The sequence below is a fragment of the Platalea leucorodia genome (assembly GCF_965183815.1).
Source record: "Platalea leucorodia genome assembly, chromosome: 1".
Classification (NCBI taxonomy): Eukaryota; Metazoa; Chordata; class Aves; order Pelecaniformes; family Threskiornithidae; genus Platalea; species Platalea leucorodia.
The window spans coordinates 145,488,301-145,513,184 of NC_138823.1; the positions used below are offsets into that span (position 1 = coordinate 145,488,301).

At 38.7% G+C, this 24,884-nt stretch overlaps 1 protein-coding gene across 1 annotated transcript in view; it reads right to left on the bottom strand.

Moving 5' to 3' along the window:
- Window positions 1–24,884, bottom strand: part of ITGA8 (integrin subunit alpha 8) — a gene marked incomplete at both ends in the record, with an annotated part of 114,070 nt that overhangs the window by 72,357 nt on the left and 16,829 nt on the right. The window contains 9 exons of the mRNA XM_082306549.1: window positions 8,873–9,064; window positions 11,239–11,444; window positions 16,920–16,972; window positions 17,160–17,216; window positions 18,177–18,220; window positions 21,234–21,278; window positions 22,413–22,538; window positions 23,531–23,576; window positions 24,623–24,684. Coding sequence (XP_082162675.1) covers window positions 8,873–9,064; window positions 11,239–11,444; window positions 16,920–16,972; window positions 17,160–17,216; window positions 18,177–18,220; window positions 21,234–21,278; window positions 22,413–22,538; window positions 23,531–23,576; window positions 24,623–24,684 — 831 coding nt within the window. The remainder of the gene's footprint in view (window positions 1–8,872; window positions 9,065–11,238; window positions 11,445–16,919; window positions 16,973–17,159; window positions 17,217–18,176; window positions 18,221–21,233; window positions 21,279–22,412; window positions 22,539–23,530; window positions 23,577–24,622; window positions 24,685–24,884) is intronic.

Here is a 24,884-nt window from a genome sequence, read left to right on the forward strand (position 1 = left end):
GTAGTTGTATTCTTCTTTCTTTCAGTGCCTTGTCGGGTGCAACTCCTATACCCATCACTGGAAAAAAACATTTTTTGACATTGATACGAATCCATGAGATTTGAATACATGTCAAATCAGAGCACTTTTTTATAAGCAGAAGTTTTGAATTTGTTGTGTGTTCTGCAGAAGAAAAGTTACTAATAATTTCTATGAAAAAATGCATGAGATGTCTAAATTATCTGAAGTTTGGCAACTTGCCCCTCCTAAAAATAGAGAGAAGTTGTCTTTATTCATTGCTTGTTAATGTTACGCACGCAATGTCACTGATGCAAAGGTCACTAGCTGAAAAATAAGGGTTTAACAAGCAGTTTGGAATTACACAGCCAAAAAAGCCAGCTTAACTACTTATAACCCTTCCAAACAGAGCCTGTAGAAAAGCATATGAAAACCTTTGCTCCTTTGCATTTGTGAGGGTTTTTTTTTCAAGCCCAGATTAAAATGTGTATAAATAAAGAGAGAAAGAAAGAGAGAGAAGTATCAGAATCACAAAATCTCTTTCACTCCTTCTTTTCTCACATTTCGTGTTTTCAGGAGGATGAGGGACCTCATAGATTTAAGTAAATGACGACTTTGCCTATGTCATCTCATTGAGAAGATCATTTATCAGCTGCTACCCTTCAGAGAAGCACAGATCTGTAAGGAGAGGCTGCTGGCAGCAGCTTCTGCCTCATTGCTGTTGTGGAATAAATGAGCTGTGGGCTCAGAACCACACTGCAAAAACTAAGAAAACAAGCACGGAGTGACTTCGAAGGAATTTTCAACTTGCATTTCAACACAGCTTAAGGGTTGTATGCACCGAAATCCCAACTGGTAGATTTCACAGAGCTTAATCCTGAAACAATTGTCTTTGGCATGTACTTAACTGAAGTCAAGGGGCACTGTGCAAAGTTAAACAATCCTAATACTTATTTCAAATTTTACTTTGCTCTGAAGGGAAGGCTTGCAAGATGTTGTCTGGTGAAGAAAATCCATTTTCTGAGGTAAAATTATCATAAAAAGTTAAGGAAAAAGTATTCACAGGTGGCACTGAAAGGCATACTGGATTTTGTAAGCTGGTCTGTTTACCTGCACCTTGTGCCACGTGGCTGTGCCAGACCTGAAACACCATGTGATAAAGGGCAGAAAGTTGCCATGATGCTGACTAAGCCTTCAACCAACTGGAGGAAGCAGGAAGATCAATGAAGTCCTACCTCCAGTCCCAAAACAATATGTTAATTTATTAACTTGAGCAAATTCTTTGATCCCCTGGTGTTTTTAAAGGACATCTCCACCCGCTGTGAGAGATGCAGCCCCAGGGAGCCTGAGCAGGGAGGAACATGCGGCATGCTCAGCACCCCACACTTTGTTCGAGTCTGTCCAGCAGTCCCAAGAGAAATTGCCGAGGCATGGTATCTCATCTCGCTTCATGAGGGACAGTGGCCAAGAAAGACAGCCAATGGACTACATAATTAGCACATGCTTCACTTGTGAGAAACCCAAAAATGAAACAATGGATAGCTGAGTCACCTCCCCACCGCAACTCTGCCAGGATACAGGCATGACGGTGTTCACTTTATGGACTCAGAATGATTTGCTGACAGCTTTAAACATCACTTTGTGTAGTCTGTCAGTTTAATTGCATGTTATAAATAGGAACTGGAAAACCATTAGAATCCTATCTGAGCACAGGTGCTAATGGAAATTTCATAAAAAAGAGTGAGAAAACTGCATAACTGGAAACCCTGTTAAAAAAAATCTTTGTGAGCCTTTTTGGTTTTTATTTCCCTCACTGGATCCGGTGCAAAAAAGGCCCATGATCAGATTTCTATTTGTTTTCTAGGATTTCAGAGAGCACTACACTCCCAAATCTCAGTAGGAAAGGTCCAGAATAAAATTTCCTTTAAATGGCCATTACTTCAGGATTAACTATAATAAGGGACACAGGATTGTTCAGTTTAGCCAACTTTACTCAAGAATTTTAGTTAAATACTACAAACCACCACCACCTAAACCAGAGTCCTACCATTCTCAACTGCCTTGATCCTCTCTGTTTTTCAACCATTCTGGTAGCAGGTTTGTTAAGGGTAACACCCAAGGCTAACTCATTTCAATGCTCCCCTTTTTGTCTGAATGAGTCCCTTTCATAATACAATGTTATTATTCACTTCATTATACTGCAAACAAATCCAAATGTTCTATCACTTCTCTAAATCCCTACTTACTGAGATTAATTGCTTTATTCTTATATTCCATTTGGCACAATATTATGATTTCATTAAATATCTCAAAGAATTTTAGAAAAGCATACCTGTAACTTACATAGATAATAATTTGCCATAAAATTAGCATATTTGTAGGAGATTCTTGGCTTGTCACTACATTTTTGATTAATTATTCATGTGAAAACATAACTAGCTGGTAGAAACACTTCAGCTTTTCTGCATTTGCTGGCAGAACCCACACCCTTGTTCTGGCTCCCATGCTCAGCAGTCCTCTCTTACCAGAGAAGATGCAGCTTCTCATTGATTTAATTTGTTTGTCTTGCACAAATCTCCTCGACCAACTTCATAATTTAATAATCTCTAGGTTAAAATTTGTGATATTGTTGGCACAATGCCTATTGTTTTCAAAAAATTATGAATGCTGAAGAACCCTTGCCTCTCGGAAAGAAACTTGAGGGTTTTCTTCCTGCTGTTTGAGTTAATGTACTTAGCAGATGGAGCTGTTAAATACTCCTATTTTAATAAGATCAGACTGGATTACTGAAGGTCTGATGAAATTTTATCTGATTATCACACTTGTTTCCTTCTTAAAATGTTTCTAGAGTTATTTGTTTATATTAACTACATGCTATTCTTAAGATAATAACTGAGTCCAAAATAACAAGGCATGAAGATGCTTTTATACATTCCCCTGTGCTGACAAAGGCTTGACTAAAAAGAATAACCACAAGAACAGGCCAACAGCTGTGTTTGTATAAAAGTGGGATACCTTGAAGATAAAGCTTCAGTAGCACTGACTCCAGGGTGACTCTCTAAGTTAATAAGGAAGACTTGTACAAGCATCTAAATAGGCAGGGAGCAGAAACAATAGTGCATAATTTATTTGAGTAATTAACTAATTAACTAATCAACAGCCTTTGTATAGTGATTTCATCTAGAGCACTGCTCTGAATCCACCCACGCTGTTAAAAGAAACTGGTTAAATCATCCTGGTTCATAAACACATTTGAAGAAACCACAGTCTGCTGGAGGATATGCCACAAGAAGAAAGCAAGCTTAATGAGTTGAGTAAGTTATTCATTATAAACTATTTGCTCAGCTATAATATCAGCCATCAAGTGACTGAACATATGCTGAAATGTGAGGGTGGAAACCTCACAGCCTCCAAATGCCTGAGCCCTGCACAGATAGATGAACCAGCTGGAAGTGCGGCACCATCACCTAGATAATCACAGACTGCAAGCACTCAGTGGGGACCAGCTTTGAACGGATGCCCAGAAGCCAAAAGAAACAAATTTCTTTCCCATTAAACAGATTTATGGATTTCTTTTCTTCCTATGAAAATTGAACTATGCTAATAGAAAAAGACAAATAAAAATATAAATAAAATAAACTACAATTCAAAATACATGCGTAAGCTGAGGCTTCATTCCCTGCTCCAGGCCTTGATGACACAAATAAAGCTCAGGATAGAGCAAAGGGGCCCTAAAAGCCCCAGATGTACAGGGGAGTGGAATGGAAGCGGTGTTGAAAGTTATCGTTACATTGCTCAGATATTCCAGTGTAGAAGACAGTCAGGAAGGTTGTGCTGAGGCAGGGATTTCAGAATATCTTGAGCAAACCTTGAAGAGCTGCTATTACAGAGAATCCTATGGCTATATAAACTGTGTTACGGGCCTCACCAGTACGGCCTCAGATACAGCATGATGCTGCTTTGCCATGTCCTAACCTCAGCACTGATTTGTGCAGCACAGAATCTCGCACGTAATTCCTTCCAACTGCCACTGTATTTGCACTTAAACTGATGAAAAAAAGCCCATCATCTTCTACACTTTTTCACTCCATTCACTCCTCCCTCCCTTTATTTCTTTAATCCCCTTTATTTTTTTTACATGACTGTCAATCCAGAGCAACAGCATTAAGTCAGTATTTACTATAGCAGCATAAGTGAGAGAGGGTCCCCTCCTTTGAGCATGACCTTAGAACGTGAGTTGTCAGAAAACTGTGAAATGGATCATCTGCTGAAAGATGTTACTATTATATCAGTGTTAGTAAATCGGTGCCAGGGAACATGCCTGTGTGCCGTACCTGCGCTGTCTGCGGTGGTATCATCAGAATGGCCCTAAAGCAGTTGGCCCATGCCAATTACTAGTTTCCAAAAGACACAAGTCTAGTCTCCAAGAGCACGCAGCAACCCTGTTTTGGCAAGAAAGTGAGTTTGATAGTGTAGAGAAGGACTGTTCAGTGACAGTTCAGAACCAAAGAACAGTATATTTATAGTGTAGATGTAGCTTAAGAGGATTAATTGGTCTTTTCCCTCAAATACTGGGTACATATTGTATACTGGAGAGATACTGAGTATCTCAGGTAAGTATGGTACAAAGGTTGTCAGTGTCCTGCTTGGAAGACTGGGAAAGCTGTACGTTGTTTGTTCCCCTGATTAGTCACACCAAAAAGCACAGAGCTGGCTTGGTACGTTCAATCTATCTGACCGACATGCTTAATCTGCCTTCCTCTTACTGCTTCCCTCTCACTAGCCTTATCCAACTATAAAGTTTGGTCAGGTTCTGCCTCTTACATCACTGCAGAGAAAGAAGCATCCATCCATTCATTACCACCATCACCACTGTTTGGCATTGCAATTCTTCCGCTAGTTGAGGACCAGTACTCTGTTTGGGGCTGAAGGTGATCAACACCAACACAGAGAGAGGGCAGCTGCATGTTTTTAGAGCAACACAGCTGTTAGGATGATCAGCCCAGTCTTCTGCCTCTGCTGCTTCCCAGGGTTGAAAGTTTCCCACTACCTCTGAGCCTGCAAAGCAGAGACTACCATATTATTACCCCTGTCTGTGTTGATAAAAGAACAGTTCTGGGCACATAACGTCTGGAGTGTCTGCAAGTATGACACAATTTACAGAAGCCCTTCCCTGAAAAGCTGTGGTGATGTAAACCAAGGGTCGCGCTTAACAACAAAAACTAAATCTTCCCTGTTGAAAGGTTAGAAAAATCCCTGTATTTTCACAATGCTGAGAGTAGAGATCTGTTACTGTTACAGTGATAACATCTATGCCAGGGCACCTGAAGGCAGATGGTCATTATGCTGACAGGACTGCTAATGAGAAGGAAAAGCAGCCCTGTCTGCATGCTGACCCTACTAGAGAAAGTTTCATTTTTTGGTACGATGTTGACTAGGTGGCCATTCAGCCTAGCTGACTGTATCTTGTGCTTTGTACAGTGAGTGGCTACAAAAGTGTAATTAAAATAAAGTCAGGGCATGAGCTTGAGCACTGTGTTGGTACTGTCCAGATTTTCATATTGTTAGCACAGACTCTGGTCTGATTTTAGTGTGTGCAAGTAAGTACTCTCCCAGATAGTGGCCAGGAATCAGATACTGGCCAGGAATGGTCTGGGGAATAGCCTGGGCCAAGGACCTTTCCCAAAAGGCAGTTTGGATATGGCCATCCTGTTTCAGTGGGCAGGAGGGTATCATCTGGTGATGGTGAGCTGTGCCGTGCCATGTATCCTCAAGGCCAGACCACAGTTCCTGGCTCACTTTATTTTCTTGCACAAACGTAATCACTGATACCAATGAAAAAGATTTGGGATTATTGTTTTGTCAAGTACTAGTTCTGATTTTCTGCTCAGTAGGGAATATACAGCTTTTTTTTATGTTGGAGAAGTTCAAAACCCAGGTCAACGGTAAAATCTTTATTGGAAGCAATGCTTTAGCCAGACATAAGTCACTCTTTACACACTGCTCTTTACATAAAAATGTATGACGAAGATGCAGCAGTGATGACAAGACTGAACCATCATCTGGTATAGCAGGGCTGGTGTGCCATTTGCCTCTGCACAAGGAACAATTAAGTAAATTAGGGTTCCTTCCGCAGGATTGCTAAAACATATGGCTGAGGGAGGGAATATGGCAGAGCTCTGTAAAATAAGGGTGGACTAAAGAATTGTTTACTGTCTCTTCAGGACAAGAACTAGGGCACATCCAAAGAAACTGTCCAGTGGAACGCTCAAGACTTGAAAGAGATGCAGCGAAAAGCATTATTTCTTCACAAAACATGCAGTTAGGCTGTGGGGCCCCTTGACACAGGTTGCTGTGCGTGCCAAGAGTTTACACAAGTTCTACAATTGATTGGTCAAATTCATGGAAGAAAAGTCTGTCAGGGCTACTAAATTTGAAGACGCCACCTCTGACTCAGGAACACCTTCTTTTTCCAGTTGGTTAGAGCTGGGTAAATATTCTGGGAAATATCACAACAACTGTACAATTTCCTGGATATCTGTTGCTGGCCACTGCTGGAGCCATGCTACGGTGCTACACAGATCTTTCATTTGTATCAGTATGGCTGTATTATGTTCTTCCATGCTAGTTTGGGAAGCACTGAATTGAAGGCTTGTTTCCTAGACTTTCTGTAGCCAGCAAATACTCTGCCTCTCAGCTGACATCTAAAATAAAACTTCCTTCCTTTTCCTTCCAAGTTCAGTCCCTTGTTTCCTCTTTGTACAAGGGCTGCCCTTCAGCATTTCCGTCAGGAGGTAAAGAAGAAAAGCTCTTTGACACAAGAAGGATTACTAACTTCATTGCCTAGTGTGTTTGTTCTGGACTTGCATTTCCCCGTATTATTTCCTTTCTTTCTTTTCCTTTTTCCCATAGGAAGGCATTCTATTTTTGTGCTAATACTGTGCCATGGTTGTGCTATTTTTACAGCTCTGTTTTGGTCCTTCAGGTCTTTGTGAATTAAGGAAGAGGTAGTTGACTGACAGTAAGGTTTTCTTCTTCTGTCATTTTCTGACAGATTCTCACCAGCACTCTGGACTGCTTATCCAGATATTCAACTGAGGGATGGAGGGAAAAGCTATTTACAGTAAATGCAGGGTTTGTTTTTTTTTTTTTCTAAAATAAGTAATTAATGTAATGAAACCAAACCATCTAACACATAGTGAGCTTATATCACAATGTGAAATTCTGCAAGTAGGATGTATAGTGGAGCCAACAATGACAAGCAGAATAACTCCAAGAAATGTCGCAACTGAATTGACTATAGCAGTTCCTCAGTACACATTAGAAAGATCAAGACCCATCACCCAAACTTTTCACAAATTAGCTTAAAAGATGCTCCACATAAAGTATGCAAATACTCTAGTTAGATTTCTACTCTTCTTTCTTCCCCTTGTGACTCAAAGAAGACCTGAAAGAGTCTCTCCCTTCCCTCTGTCTATCTTTTCAATCTTAGAAATGTCAGGAATGCAATATCCTGTTTTCTTTGGTTTTGCTGGGTGGCCTTGTAGGTGCTTTAGGAAATGTTTAAATGCTGAAACTTTAATAAAGAGCTCAGTTGTCCAAAAGAACCTCATTAGTCATGGACAATGAAAGACTATTAATAGCAACATCAACAATATGCAAACAAAAAGTCAGAACAGCATTCAAAAGCCCTTTCTTTTCTCAAATGCTAAAGATCCTCTCACTTCAGTCTTGTGATAGCCTCACTTTATTACTCTGCAGTCAGCTTTTCTGTTTGTAAAACTGTAATTTCTATTGTAAACACCCCTTCCCAGAAACTCTCATCCCCTTTTGAAAAAAGACACCTCTTTCAAGGTTTTACAATCCATCACGAAAAGGTAAAAGAGATCCCATTTTTGTCCCTTTGAAAATCACAATTTTCACTTTTGAAACAATACAACTTTTAAGAACACTAGCCTTGAAATAACCCAGGCTAACTGAAGCGATTTCATAGTAAGTTCGGGAAGTAAAGACTATTAGCATTTTACTGTGGATGAACCTTTCACAATAAAAAAATACGATGTTTTACTGCACACCCTTGCTAAGCCTTCTGAATTGTGATGAAAAGAAACAGAACAGATTTGCTTCTAGAGGAGAGAGTAAATACAAGCAGATTTAAAATAGCTCCAACATTCAGACTACTTACCATGCTACCAACATGCCTCTTAAAAAAATAAATACCTCCCCAGCAAAACTCAACTAAAGTTACAAACTTGATAAATTTCAATGCATGTCAGGTAAACTAATAAGGAAGAATCAAAGCTAACCTAAAAAGGAAGACCCCATGTAGCAAAATGAAAACAGAAAAGGAATGGAAAGGCCCAAATGAAATATCTGCCTTTAAGCAATGTCTTTGCATTCTCTCTGCTTTTTTGTAATGCAATCAAAGCCATTAAGAACCTATATATGGCCCCGCGTCTCTTCGGACAGCAAAAAACAACTTAGCAACACAATCAAGTCAATCCCTTCTTCTACAACACAACATGTTTTTAATTAAGAAAGAATGCCAGGATGAAGGAGACCTTACAAGTTCAATAAGCTGAGAGCATTCAGTTTTTGGAAGTGGGGGGAAAGGGTTAAGCTTTTTATTGTAAACTTCACATGTTTCATGTTAATGTAACTATTTAAGCCCTTTCTTGCCTTTCTGATCATGTCTTTTGACAGGAAAGGGAGTATTTGTTTTGTCTGATTTTAACTCTCAGGAAAGCAAGCTAGAACTATCCAAAAACGTCTACTCTTTATTCTGACCTCTGCCTTCCAAAAGGAGCAGTTTAGGCATGATACATTTTCCAGAGAATGGAAGTATGAAATTCCCTTTCTAATGGAAAAATCTTACCTGGGTAATCATTCTTGTCTACATCTGAGTCTCCTCTTAGAGTGAAGCCAAATCCCGAAGGCATGGACTGTGAGGCCCATGCTCCATTGAGAACCTGGGAAGGGTTAGTATTTAACCCATTACTATATCCATTGTAAATGAGCACTTTCCCTCTTCTGTCTTCTCCTGCAAATGGTGCACCAATGGCAATGTCTGCAGTGCAATAAAAGAATAAAAAGAATGGGCACAATTACAATAAAGCAGAAATTAAGTCCCTGCAGGAAAACACACATAAATGGTTTCTGGAACACACATGCAAGAACTTCAACATTCTGTACTTCTGTATGGATTCTAGTTGCAAAGCAAATATACAAAAATGTTTGTAGTGTCTTTTCTGTGTTAAACTTTCATGACAAAAGCTTATAAAATCATCCTATGAAGGGGTTATTGCATTATACTAAAGAGCCAGTCCACACTGGATTCCTCTACCATATTTCCAGGGCATTTAATAAGCTTTAATAAACCAAGATCTAATGAATGCCTGCTTCTACTTCCATATTTTTAAACAGACACAATTTTTTCTTTATTTCCTCTATCACCTAATTAATAAGAAACAGCTGTTAGATAAAATTAATTTTCTTTTTCCAGATAAAATATTCAACACAGACAAAAAAACCCCACCCCCCTCAAACATCCAGTGCTTTAGTATGCAAAGGAGAACAATGGAATATAATGCTTTCATTTATACCAAGCCAACATCTTATTGAGAAATGGGAATAGTACTGAGTCAGGAATTTAACAGAAGGCCTTGGGCATTATGCAATTAAGCACTGCAATCCTTAAAAAATGAGGTGCCATATCCAAGAAGCAGAACTCACAACGCTGTTCTTAGCTCCTACACATGGGATGTGGAGAGAATCACATGTCTAGATTGAGATTCAACAGCCGCAGTAGCTGAGCTAGCCAACAGGAAACACTAGAGGAGGATACGTATCTACAGCTCTCAGTTTTAGGTTCTGATCTAGGTGCTGGTGCTAGACTCCTTTATTAAACTTGACTTCAGCACCCAGAATTTGTACCTTCACTCTAAAGGCAGGAGTGCACCAAAGCTCTATGACTGGCATCTTCAGTTATGAAGCAGAAGACTTTGGCTCTAGATCCTTCTTAGTCTTCTCTACACAGTGAGAGAGGAAAGCAGGAACGCCTCCTCCCTGCCTTACCAGAATGCTGGAGAGCAGGGATACAAACCTTCCCTACCCAGAGAAGCTGAGGGCATCTGCTATCGATCACAGGTAGAAAACAGGAAGTCTCCACTGTGGGGTCCAGCTGGGCTGTACTCCGTGGTGGGATTCCAGGACAAGCCAGGGAGGGTATTCTCAGCAGACACAATCCGGTGGCTTCGACCCACAGGACAGTATTTGGATTTTGTGCACCTTGAACGCCAATACAATTCTATGGCTCCTGACATGACTTGGTGACACATTGGTGACGTTGCCCTAGAGTCTAGTGGCTACAGCACCATGAGAAACAGCCCTTAAGTTAAGGAAGAGCTAAGTCCATTAACTTTTCCTTAGTGGGCCAACTATCTTCAAAGCTACTGTGCAAAATACCTCCTCCAGGAAAACGTCCTTGGGGTTTTTGATGCACAGATGCCTGCTTTGCAGATCCCTAACATCTTGGAAACAAGAAGTATGGAAATGCATGCAGGGAAAAGCAGGGTGTTACTGACCATGTCTAGGAGGCTAACTCTAGCTGCTCAAGGCATCCAGGCTATCTCAGATAATTAAGCAAGTTAGTTTACTGGGACTGTTTTCTTGAATTTAGGCTCCCAGTTAACATACATGAACGTTTTGCTGTGTGTGTGTGCTATAGGCATTTGAAAAAGGTCCCATTATGCACCTGTTTCTTTTGGTGCCTAAGTACCAATGGAAGTCTGATTCCAAAACAGTATGTCTGTACTGGTCCAATTCTTTCATTGTGAGCAAAATGCTCCATTTACTGAGCCTCATTCAATTCTCAAACTCATCCAAACATTTGAGGAGAGAACAACTCTGCTTTTAAACAAATGCAACATCTTAACTAAGTATTTAAATGTAATTATAGCAATAAAACAACAGTTAATATTTTTATTCAAATGAACATGCTAATATTTAGTAAAAAAGAGCACTGTAGTCAATATGACTGTCCTCCTATAGGTAAGCTTTTCATGGTTTGGCCCTCAATATCAGTTTCATTAGGATTACTGTAAACTCTTGTGACTTTCAAAGGCAGTTACATGTTTAAAAGCCTTTTTCAGGCACTGCACAGACACTTCATATTCACTGCTTAGCCATTTTTAATTTCAACGTTATACAGAGATATATATTACTACATTACATATAAATTACCATTATATCCATCTTGATTGAGATCTCCAAGGTGCGTGATTGCACTGCCAAATCTACCGAACACTTCAGTGCCTGTCAGAATTTGCGCATCTCGGAAGAAGAAAGCACTTTCTTGCAGGTATAGATAAACTTGCCCAACTTCTTTAGGCTTGCTCTCAAATTCTCGTTCCATAAAGAGAGGGGCACCAACTAAGATATCATCTAAACTGGAACAGTCAAACAAAAACCAGTGTCACTGAGAGACTGAGTGTAATCAACACAGTTCATGCATTTGTTAAACAGGAGGATGATAATTATCATACAGTCATAGACTGAGGTAAGAAGGCACTTCTGAAGTTCTAGTCCAAACACTTGGTCAAAGCACGGTCAACTAGGGAAGGCTGCCCAGGGACGTGCCCACTCCAGTTTTGAGTATCTCCATGGACGGAGACTCCACAACCTCTCTGGGCAATTGCTTCCAGTGTTTGATCACCCTCACAGCAAAAACATTTCTTCTTAGGTTTAAATGGAATTTCATGCACTTCAATTTATGCCCACAGCAGACACTGAAAAGCTATACTTTGCAGTTAATGATCCAGAAGTCAGAAATTTAACTCAGAGGGGATCCGTGTTACTAGAACAAATTCTGTAGGTCTATCCTGCTAACAGTGCTAGTGAGAGACAAATTTTAAGTATAAAATCTAGCTTTTAAAAATTATACATCAGTAAGTGAACAACAGAACAAAAATATTGCCACTTTCCAGCAGATTTCTGAAGTAATACACATGAAACACAGGTAGAGCATCAATTAATAGAGATTGCCTCATTACTAATTCAAATGGAAGCTGGGAGACAAAGCCAAAGCTTTATTTCTGAAAACACTTCTGTTGAATATTAAGTACATGAGTAGCTGCAGTGCTCATGTAATTTGCTGGATTAAGTATTATAGAGAAAGGACATAATAAAATCACAAAAATATGAGACTTAGAGGGAAAAGTCCTTTTGTTCATTTTGCTGCTCCAAGAAGAATCAGTAAAAGAAGGCAGACTAATCAAAGGGTATTTTGCATGTTGTTGTTCTAAATGGGGTGTTTCAAAACATGTTACCAACATTTATTTAGCAGGAAAAAAAGACCCTTTACTGGACAGTAAAGAATAAAATCACGCAAGATTGACAGACACATAAACAGAAATATTCTTAATAGATTATTCTGAGATATGAAGTGATAGTATCAGATTAATTTCTGAAGGTTACTCAAGCCTGTATAAACTAATAGGATAACTCCCATTATATTCAGTGGTCATCCGTCATCCATATTAAGGAACTCTGTTACTGCAAATAACTAGTACTACTTGATTCCAGAATTTTAATTTGGAAAACATGTTCTCTTGCTCTAACATAAAACTTTGTTCAGACTTTGTAAAACTTGTAGAAAACTTTCTACTCGCAGTTCATCATATTCCCAAGTGATGTTTTCACAAAGGCTTTATCCATTAGTAAATCAATTAGTAAAATTGCACTACACTGTTTTTCCCAATCCTGACAGAAAAAAACCCGTATGATTTAGGAGTAGCTCAGCTAGTACTTTACCATAGATATATACTATGGTTCTAAGATATATACCATAGAATTTAGTACAGAATATCTCATCTAGAAGCCTTTTAATCACATTGTAGAACTTACACATTCTATAAATTGTGACAAAGTACTTCTAGAAATGTTATTTTTCTATTTAGTTTTATAGTATGTTTCCATAAAGGAAACCATAATTCAAAATGTCAGGTCACTTTGGTACAGTTATTCTATTCTTTATACGTCAGATTTTGCCCCATGGCATGAATAACTAAAAAAGGAAGGAAGCAGATGCTGACTTGACATCAAAGGTGGGATCTTCCTTTCACACTAAACATCAAAAGTCCTCCTCTACTAATGGAAGATGTTCGTGGTTGGGACAGAATGTCAGCTGAAATGGCTGCCATGAAACAATAGCAATAACAAAAACAGATCATGAATGCTCTGTTTTTCACAAGTTATTTTACGCATGCCATGTACTAAAAGCATTACACAGTAGCACTATCATCAATTATTGTTTTATTGCATCACAGTCCAGTTATTGCCAGTACGACTGGGACCCCAAGGTGTCATGTGCTGTATAAACCATGAAGTAAAAGATGAGCTTAGCTCCAATGAATATTTTACAAATGAAGGATTGTAAGACTAAGGGAAGATTTTTTAGAGGTTGGTAAGGAAGCAAAAGATTCAGAGCCAGGAAGCTCCCAGTCCACCCATGTAATATAAGTAGATACCTAGACATCTTTAAAACTCTGGCCCATAGAGCAATATCCAGAGTGCCTAAAATGGTAAAAAGACAGAGGCAGACTGTCTATCATCCACAGTGGCCTAAAATTCTCTAAGCAGAAGCCTAACCCAGAATACAAGATTCACCACGTCAGACAGCAAGCAAGCAGACAGGAACTAGAGTGTTGTGCAGGGATTGCAGCATCTCAGCTGGAAGTGCACAGTGCTGGGTTATTTTTCTAGGAAAATTTCTACTTTGTTAAAATAAATGACAATGATTGTATAAGATGCATGAATAATCTAGAGAGCAGGGACCAGAACCCAGTACCTAAGATGGCTCGTCTTCTGATGTGCTGAGGGAAAGGTGGAAGGAAGGCAGCCATCTAAATTACACTGACCTATCTCTAAACTGGTTATGGGCAGCAGAGCTAGCTGGAACACCCGCAGCACTTAGTTTGCCTTCCCTCCAAGTCTTGGCACGTCCCACCCACACCAAAGCCTTCCTTTCCTCACCCTCTTGATTTTCCTCCTTCTCTGTCAGTGCCAAGCTCAGTAGGTCAAGGCAAGCTGTTTCAGCAAGTCCTCTGCAAGAAGGAATTCTCCCTCAGGCAATTCCAGGGATTCGGGTTTGGGTTTTTTTTGCACTGTCACATCCATGTACTATAGCCAGAGAGGTAGGATTCTTCAGCTACCCTGCTCTGTCTGACCCTCATTTACTTATTCCTGGTTCCTCTCCAAGTGGGTAATAAGCAAGCAATTGCTGCTTACCATGCTTTATAGTCATTTTTACCTTCCAGCTCCTACAGTTTAACTATTTAGACATCACAGTCAAGGGAGGGGCACTTGTTGGGTTATAAGTACCTATGTGATTAGAATTATACATTTTTTGTTGGTGAAGGAGGATATTTCAATTGTCTTTTAAATTGTAGGAGTTTACATTTACAAAATTGGAGTTCTGAGCCAAATTCAGGTTGATGTGATCCCTTTTAAAAGGCCGTAAGTGCAAAGCAAAAGCAAAAGCCCCTGGACAGTAATATTAAACCATAAAGTGGAGTTCAATTTGCACTGGTAGTTCGAACTGATTCATTAGATTCATTTCATTATTGCACTAAGATGTTGCAATTAACATAAATTATGTATTTATTTTTGTTCCAGCACAGAAAGGTAACCAGCAAGTATTGCTTCCCTTCTGGTAAAAAAATCTTTACAAAGCACAAGCTGACCACCTGCTGAGACTGCGTGCAGTTTCTTTGTATCCTGCCGAGTAATAAAAAGCAGGAGTATGGGAAATGTCAAGAGGTCAAAGTATGACTATGGGAAGCTTTGATATAGCCCACATAGAAGACCAGTAAACAGTTTATTCCACTATTTTTATTGGACTGTTTCAGTTTAAATTGAAAGTGTTCTCTTTTTCCCTCTTTACTAGCAATGTAGTCTGTAAATTGATGGCAAAGCTTGATTTGTTAAGTTTAATTGTGGATTTCTCATTATTAGCAGTAGGCAACTAAATGGTAGTTCAAACAATATCCTCAATTTCCCTGTTCTGCCTACAGTCCTGATGTGGTGCAGATAAAACTGCAAGAGTCACTCTGGAACACCTGCAGAACTGCTGAAGCGGAAGGTCTACAGAGCTTTTCTCCTAGGATGAGCCTAATCTTTGAGCCATATCTTCAGTCATATTACAGCAAAGCATCATTCCTATTAATCTTTTCAGCATATAACTTAATCAGGTTTCTTGTACTGATAAGGCCATCACTACCTCCTTTGTCCTTTGCTGCACAAAAAACCCACGTGAATTTGAAGTGGTCATTTCCCTTTTGCTTTTTTTTTTCCCCTCTCTGTTTTACTCTTCCTTTCAGATGAATATTTCTATTGACTATATGTGCAAACCAGCAAAGACAGGCTACATATTTAATCAGACATGTTTATCAAGTAGAGCTTTTTGTGTTTTGTTTTCTGTGGGATGTTTGGATCTCAGAGAGAGTCATTAGATTTCTTTTAAGATATAGACTGGGAGACCACACAGGCCTCAACAGCAGCTTGATTATATTATTGACATAAACTGTGGTCTTAGAGGTACACAGAAAATATGAGACCTGCCAAGTAACCCTATGGTTCACAGGAAATAACCTGCAGAGGAAATAGTTTGGTTCAGTGAGAAGTTAAATAGCAAGTTCCCCAAAAGTCTAATGAGTGTCTATTGTAACTTAGATCAATGTGTCTCCACCCTTTCACATCAGTAATGCATTATGGTAGGACTAAATTAATCCTGACTCTGTGTATCATAAAAATAGGAATTTTCAAAAGCTATGGCACCGTGACAAAATTTGACCTCAGAAACTTGGAAAGATTTGAGTACTATGAAGCTGCCACAGAAACTGTTGAGGCGTCTTTTTTCTGTTGTTGTTGTTGTTTTGGAACTGCAATAACATTTTATCACCTTGTTACGTTTCTCTTTTCTTGTATCCCTCACTCTTTAAAGGGTCACTAGTCACTGATGGGAAGCAATGATTTAGCCCAGAAAAATTACTTAATGCACTATGTTTAAGCACCTAATAAGAAATAATCACAAGAAAAGAATATGAAGTAGACACATCTGAGACATTTTGCAATAGGAAAGAGAATGCCATAGCTCTAAATATAATCCTGGCTCACCTTTATGCAGACTTCCAAGGCTCTGAGCTTCAGGGATCTTCATCTCCTTGCTAGAAAGCTAGTATCAATATTCACTTACTAAAGTCCTGATCTTCTAAAACATTTAATCAGACTTTACATGAGTTCAAAATTAGCAAGCGTTTTGTTCAACAGGGCCTGAAACCCCGAGTGTCTTTGGCATGACCCTGGGAGCTGAGCAGCGTTCTCCCTCAGACAAGCACTATGCCTATCATAACAACTACAAGCCATAGATAACTTTTTGGTCCTCTGGAGGATGAAAATGGATGGCCAACCAGCAGGTGCTGGAATGAGGAGCTGATGATATTGGAAAACTTTTAAAATTGAGAAGTGAAGCTATGGATGGTCCACATGTGAGAAGACTTATCTGCTTTTGAGAATGGGAGAATGAACTTTTGACTTTTACCTATCTCTTCCCAGCAGTAGCTAGCACTGTTTATTCACTGTTCTTCTACCTGGATCTGTTTCCTAAGACTTTGGACATTCCCGCTCTGCCACGCTGCTTTGAATAAATATTCAGGAAGATAAACTCACCCAAACTAGGCCTGCAAATACTTGTGCCACTGTGATTGCACAAAAATAAGCCTATGTAAACAATTAAAATTAGAAAAGCAGAGAAGCGAAGAGAAGCATTTTGAGGTATGAAGCACCTGAAAACCTGTGTTTATTAATAAATATCAGGCATTGCTTCTATTAATGTTCAGTGGAGCTGAATATATTCGGTAACCTACCCATCATTGTTAACATCAGATACTGCAACAGTGTACCCAAAATAAGACGCCATCTGGAAATAAAAAACAACAGATAGGCTTTCATATCAGATATCAATTTTTAAAAATTTTTTACTGATAATCCTCTTTGTTTCTACGGTCATTAAATCTAAAAAATATTTTATATATTCTTGAAACTACATTAATGAAACTATATCCTCCAGAGATATAATATTTCATCACATAGTTGCTTGACATTACCTGTTCACCAGTGAAGTTCTGGATGAAGGTCAAGTCTGAAGAATTAATAATTGAGACCTGGTAACAGAAAAATATGGAAAGTTTCAAGCACACATGCTACAGTGTAATACCACTGCAAACCAATTTGACACACTGAAGGATGGCCCAAGTGGCCAAGAAAAAAAAAATTCTTTTGTTTCACCACAGTTTTCCTGTATGATCTTGAACAGATCACTAAGATTTACAAGTCTCAGGTCTCCCATGAATAAAATGGGGAAAAGACAATTTTCCTTTCTTACTGGACACTGTGAACAGCAGTAAATCACAGACTATCGGCTAACCAGTGACTACATCAGTACGCATGAAAACATGAACTTAAAACATAAATATATACATACATACATATATATATACATGCACACACACCCCCTTTCCTCTGAAAAATGGTATGACACAAGGCGGTTTGGGTCCACAAAACTAGAGAATGCGCCTGTACTTGGAATCTCTGTCTCCCAATCAGGTTAGTTCTGAAACTTTTTTTCCTATGAGTAAAAGATGTATCCACACACATATATTGCTTTCTCCCTTCACTTCTAACTGCATATCATGACTCTCTGCATCTGTTATTCAGTGTACATACTTAGAGCACTGAAAACAAATAATGGGTATGAATAATCTGAACTTGGACTGGTCTCCACTGTGGACACAGCATTGCATATGAAATACGCTAACCTATGGGTAAGCTTAGGTCTGATAACACTCAGTGGGTATAGGGATACTAGTCATACTCAAAGCAAGCTTGTAACTGGCTATTGAAAACAAGCTTCAGAAAGGACCAAGTGCTTAATATTCAAAGCCCAAACCAGCAAGGCATTTCAACCCAGCCAGGTGAGCCTGAGGGTGAAAGTCAGTGGCGGTTTTCTCTGATTAGAAAGTTTAGGATTAAAGAGACAGAAAATACAATGTAGACTTTGATCTTCCAAATGGTCTAACTGCATTTTCACCATAAAAAGGATAAAATGTGGGTCCAGTACATACATAGCCAAAGTTCTGTGCTCCCCTCGGGACTCCAGCAACCAACTCTGAAAAGATAAATGATCAACAGGGAACTGGTTATGCTATCTGAGTGGTGCATGCAACATGCATCCCATGCCACTTAAATTCTTCCTTGACGTCCCTTCCTTGACAAAATCCCTTAGGATTTTGTTTGTTACCTGTACCAGAAACACCTGCAAATCACTTCAGGACATTAATTCTTAAGATTTTAACATTCATTCAGTGCATCTAGTTGCATGAAATATTACATCTTAACTGCTGAATACACTCGTCCAGAGATCTCTTTCTGCCTAGCATTACTTAGCATAGCACGGTATAATAAAGCTCTTCATACAATTCAGCTTGTCACCTGACAGCTGTGGATTGATGGAACCAGAATTAGTTGTGGCATCACACACTAGAGTACAGAAGTTAAACACAACTGTCCTTACAAATACCCCTTTTCTTTCTGGCTGCACAACAGTTTATCTCATCTGTTATTTGGCTCGATGCCATGAAAGTGTTCGACAAGTTCTGCACAGGCTACCTAAAAGCATTACAAGGAAATTTTTGTGCGTAGCATTGGTGGAATCCATTGAACAAGAACATGAAACAATGGACCTAGCTGCCTTCCAGGATGCACTTCTGCTCAATGGTGAAATCTTAAGCAACTAGTGGAAAAAATGGAAAAAAAAAGAAGAAAAGAGCAAAGTCAGAGCCTGCAGTCTTACTCTCTAAACGTTCCCTCATTAGGATATCCACATCAGAAGACAGCAGCAAGAACTTCAGATACCAGAGCACCTCAGACACCTGCTTGTATTGACCTAGCATTCCTCTGTTCCTCTCTGGGTTTATATACTGCCCTGTGGTTGAATATGTTTGGTCAAGGAGAGATGGAAGTAGTAATGAAGGACTGAACAGGACACAGGACAATTTCCAGGTCAGCCAACAATGCAATTCTTTGTGCTTATCATTCACGTGACTTACTGATTCAAGAATCATCCATTATAAAAATGTGAGTATGAATTAAAAAAAAGAAAAAAAAATATATAGATGGCTGCAGCCTTCCATTACCAGGGACATATCTTTTCCCACATTATAGCATTTGGCTCAAAATTATTTTTTTTTTTTTTAACCCATAGTGGCACAGGACAGGAAACTCTATAGGGATTAAGCAGCAGCAGTTCTGGGGAGCTGGGTTCATTTCTAGAAATGTACTATGTCTCTATTGGCTTTGTGAGTCTGGACCATGGAGCTGTTGACCCCTCAAGAATGCTACCCCTTAAACAATAGTTTCCGACAGACTGTCAGCCTTACACAAGAAACATAGCTCTTAAGGTATGAAACACCAGGGATAACAGATATTTTCAGCTAACTATAGTTTTGAAATCCTGTACAATTTCAGAACACCTGAAAATAGCTAAATCATGGACAAATTTCTATTTATAACTGATTATTTTTAACATACTCTACCAAACAGACAGCTGTGACAGGAGCTTTTCTTCTACGCCGGATTCAACTTGCGGAGACACAGAAAAACCAGTGTTCAATTTCTAACACACCCACAAAACTTATTTTACAACTTAAAAATCAGACAACGTTCAGCTTGTTTTTAGTTCTCCTGCCACAGCACTTTGTGCTATGACTTCAGCACATCAGTTAAGTGAGGTTTAAATCTTGTTGGTATTTACTTAAATCCACAGTGGTGCTGCAAGAACTACTGCTGCTAAACCTAGCCCCTGCAGGATGGATTGCTCTGACTTTGTCCTTAGAGAATTACAGAACTATGTTACTGAAGCTGCCACCTTCCAGGGCAGTTTTCCCTGACATGTGATACATACTAAATATCCTGTGTCACTTTTTGCCAAAGGGAACAACTTGAACCTCAGTGTTTGAGCTGAATTCTAAGTTATGTAATGACATTCTGCACATTTAAAAAAATATTTATCCTGTAATTTTGGTCAAAACCTTTTCCTCAGTGCACATTGCTCTACTTTATCAAATCATGAATGTAGAGTCCTAGAAGGTGGTGTTTTACAGATCATGAAACATTTCAGGTGAAGCTTTCACAGTGATGACATTTTTAAGCAATGCTATTAAGTCTGTGAGATGTCTCGTTCTTTGTGGATGACAGTTGCTGTCTAAATGTGAATTATTCTAAATATGTCCTGTATCAAACTTACGTGATCCAAGAACCTTTACAAAGTCTCTATTTGGATATTTATAGTCATGTATATTCAGCTTTTCCTAATTCAAGGGACTAACTGAACACCTCATCTTCCTGTAGAATGTTTTCTCTCCTCTAAGCCCAGGTTTTAATAGGAGGAATTAAATTCTTCTGTCTCCTGCAGTTAAATATAAGGCTCAGGATAGGAGCAAGAGCACAGGGAACTTGTTCTTACTGCATTACGCCTGTGCAGGAAAATATAATGTGGGAAAAGGGTCAGCTAATGAACTGCCTCAGGCACCCCATCCTTAAGGCACATGAACTGGAACTAGGGAAACTTTCATAGAGCCAAGAACAAGAGCTAGCATGCTGGTGTAGACACATGGCTTTGTCCAGAAGCAGCTGAATGTTATCTCCTAGCCTGGGCTGTGATGTTCATGTGGCAGTCAGAAGTGTGCTTTCAGCATTCACAGACATTTCCAAGCCATGAGGTCCAGCAGCCTCCACACAGGTGAGTAACTTGAGCATGGACCGAAAGACTGTACAGGACTGCACTGTTACTACTACCATTACTCCACTTGTTACTACTGGTCACCAAACTGGCTAAATTAAGTGGCTCCACCTACCATGCCATCACAGCTCTAACTGCTGAACAGATGCATGGGCATGATACCATAACAACAGATTCAGACTTTTGGGTTACTTAAATTCTACTCTGTTATGCTATACCTTCTAAGGAAATATTTGCCTCTGAGAATATTGGGTACAGATAGTGTAAGTCTCACCAGTGTTTCAAAGGTATAAAAGGTACGTTCCTGCGTAGAGACCCAAAATGAGGAATCTCTATGAGGTGTACGGCCATACAGTTTCCATTCAGGTATATAGCTTCTTACCTTGTTCAGAATCCCCAGTAAATTCCCCAGCAGCCACTGAGTATCCTGTTTAAAGATAAATTACAAGCAAAACACTTTTGATAAACCATTTCTTTCAAAAAATATGCAAGGACAATCAGATTTGTCTGTTCATCTGATCACCAGAACGCAAATTTTCTAACATTAGTATACTAAAACTGTGTGGAAAAAAGGAAAATTGTTTACCACATTATTATGACTAAATTAACTGTAGGTCTGAATGTATAATAAACCTATCCTTTTTCTCAAAAAAAAAGAGCTTTTAAATCATCAGTACTTAATAATTTATCTGAAAAAACAGCAGGTACTATGGTAGTTTGCCCTAACAGCTATTGATACAATTTAGGTTTTCATTACTGTATTGTCATGTGTGAGTATCCTGTTTTAGCTCTATATGGAAGACAGATTTCCAAAGATGCAGCTGAGTACCTTCTGGAGCTTTAGTAAACCTGTGAGATAGTTGCTATTGACAGAGTAAAGACTTTTGGGTTGTATCAGGGACTGCAATTTCAAATCTATGGGCAGAGATGAAAGGATGCATCTTTGCCTTCAAATTCCACTGCATCTTTTCTCTAATTATGTGAAGAAATGTCTTACATGCAGACACACATGAATATCATGCAAATTCTTAAGAGATCAGTACGAATAAAAGGTACGCGGAGGTTTTTTTCTATTTATTAACTAATATCTTCAAACTGACTTCTTATTGTTTACTTCAATTTTATCTTTTCAGTATCAGTGAGAATAAATAGGGCATTTGTGCAGTACTGCACAAAATACTGCATAACTGAATCTTCTTTTATCTATTAAAAATTGAAATAGTCTTTAATTACTTTAAACTCAATCCATCATCTTGGAATGAAAATAGATAGAAATAGGAAAATTTTATATTTCTGCTTAATTATTTAAGATGAAATAATAAGAACTCTAACAAGCCATTTAAGATCTCAACCCTCAAACCCTGTTGCTGTGCATAATTTTAAGGATGTTCATAATCCCATTGAAGTAACTAGCAAACTACTGATTTGCTGTTGTGCTTAAGGCAAAACATGTTCAAATTCTCTCACAATTGGGACATCAGTAATTTAGTGCTTGTTTTCACATTTATATAAGCCCCATGCTTTTAGAACATATTGCTAACTGACATAGAGCTTAGCTTACCCATGTAATTGTCATCATATGAGGGTGGTGCCACTCCTGTTTGCTTCTCCCGTGCCAGTTTCCTCAGAATATCCTTGAAGGAATAATTTGCAATGATATCCGCAACACTTGCAGTGATTACCTGACCTGGATTCAAACAACTTCATAAATGAAAGGGACATAAAGGAGAGCCAGTTTCTACAAGATAGGGCTAGCAGAACATCAGAACAGAGCTGAAGGGATAATATAGCTGAGATGCAAAGAGTAGACATCTTCTCTCAATCTTTCTCCATTATTACCCTGAAAATCTCAAGAGTACACATAAATCTATACAACAAGGCATTGAGACTCTATTGAACTATCACAAAAACATCTCCAGACCCATTTCAAGGTGCTGGTTCAAACTAAAGACAAGCATTTTCAGGCTCAGCTACCTTCTGATGCTGTACTGTACAAATGTAGTAGACCAATGGAAGCAATTTCTCAATGGAGAATTCAAATGAATTCCCTACCATCATAATCAACTAGATCTTCCTCCTTTAATGGCAATGCAAAAACACACACCAGTGAGGCTGACAACGTGCAAGTCAGTAGGCAGAGTCTGGGAATCAGCTATATCATACACGTCAAAACAGGTTAAAGCAAAAATACCCTTTTAACTCTTTACCAAAACCACTTCAGATTTTATCTACATGAGAAACTACATCTTGGAAACTACGGTGATGCCACAAATGAACTAAAAATATATGCAGATAGCAATAAAAGGTTGTATTCAGAAACAAATAGTGACAAAAACTTGGAAATTACTACATTTGCTGTACAAATAGTAGCTATTTTTAAAATTGCAGTGTTTCTACAGAAAAAGTCAGCTTATTAACTAAATGACAAATGTGCTAAAATGCCAACATAAAAATAGCTTTCTATTTGTTTCACTTTCTATACAACCTACATCCTGAATTTTTCCTGACTTATTTTTATGCTCAGTTGCTTGTTAAGCAATTCTTCTAATTTATATTTTTTGAAAATAAGACCAGAGACTGGTTATCTTAAACTGAGAAAACAATGGAAATCTAGAACAACATTTTCCACAACTTTCTGCTTCACTGCTTAGATCAAGTTAACCAGCCAGATGAACATACCTTGCCAATAAAAACTACCAGGCCCGCCTACTATCAGGTCTCCATTCTATAAAAAGCAGAATTGAATAAAATTACACAACAAAAGAACACAACAAAATTAAGCATGCATGGGAAAAACAATTTAAATGATCAAAAGAATACCAGAATCATGATAAAGGAGAATAGCCCTGTCCAAGGAAAGGATGTAGGTGCATGGATGTGCAGGAAAATCCACAGTTAAGTTATCCACAAGTTGTTATCCACATAAGTTTATCCATAAAGTTAAGATCACCCTACGCATCTTCACTTGAATGAAAGCCATAATTTTTTTTAGCAATAACATAGCATTCTAAAAATTGCTGATTATTTGTAACAAAACAAAGTCAGCATAAAAGAGGGTCTTCACATTCAATGAAGCAACAGTAATGCTTTATAGAGAAATATACTTTTGTCTGCCTACAATTCCTCAGCTATTAATAATGTGAATAACAATGTAGCTGCAGAACACTGAAAACAACGGCAATGACCAAAGTTAAGTGAGGTCCTGGTGCTGTAATAGTGGCACAGATAATAACAATAGTTGCAAAGTTTATTCTTTGGCCCACAATATTGTTTCTGGACCCTCTTGGCATATAAGAACAACTAGCTGTTTCCCTTAAGCACTTTCGCTTATTAGAAAGCTTATTAGAATGGTCTTACTCAATGACTAGTCTGCCTCCAAAAGCATCCTTATACAAGCTATTTTAACTTTTAAAAACTACCTAGTGCCTGCCCATTATTTCCTGAAAGTCAGGTCTCTGGAAAGCATCATAAGCGGGACACACTAAGATAGAAACACATACAATTTTTCACCTAATTATCTATAAAGATAGACTAAGCAGAGTCAGACTGGAGTGCTGCAAAGAGATAAACAGGTGCTGATTGCAGTATTTCTTTTATTAATGAAACCAGAAAGTTTGAAGCTTGAAAAGGAGGAAAGAACTTGCAACAATTTCATGAAACTTTCCATATGCAACAGCATGGGGATAAACTCCTAATCACAGAGACAGTGCTTGAGCAGTGGGGATATATCAGAATTACATTTGGTCAAAGTATTCAGAAGCAGAATCTCACCTTGTAAAAATCTAAGCTGAAACCTGCTTGACAAAAGCCTTGTCCTTCGGGATCTGCATTGCCTGCAATTATGAAGGTAGAAACATTTTATTGATTTCACAGTGCATGTGGAAGACAGCTTACACCTCCCTGGAGCTGTAAGGCTGTAAATGCAAAACTACCAAAATGTGTGAAAAGATGTGTGTTCTTTTTTAGAAGAGGTAAAGCAAATCAAGACCTTCTACAGGACCCTAAACATGCAGCCCCCTCGTGAAGATTTTGA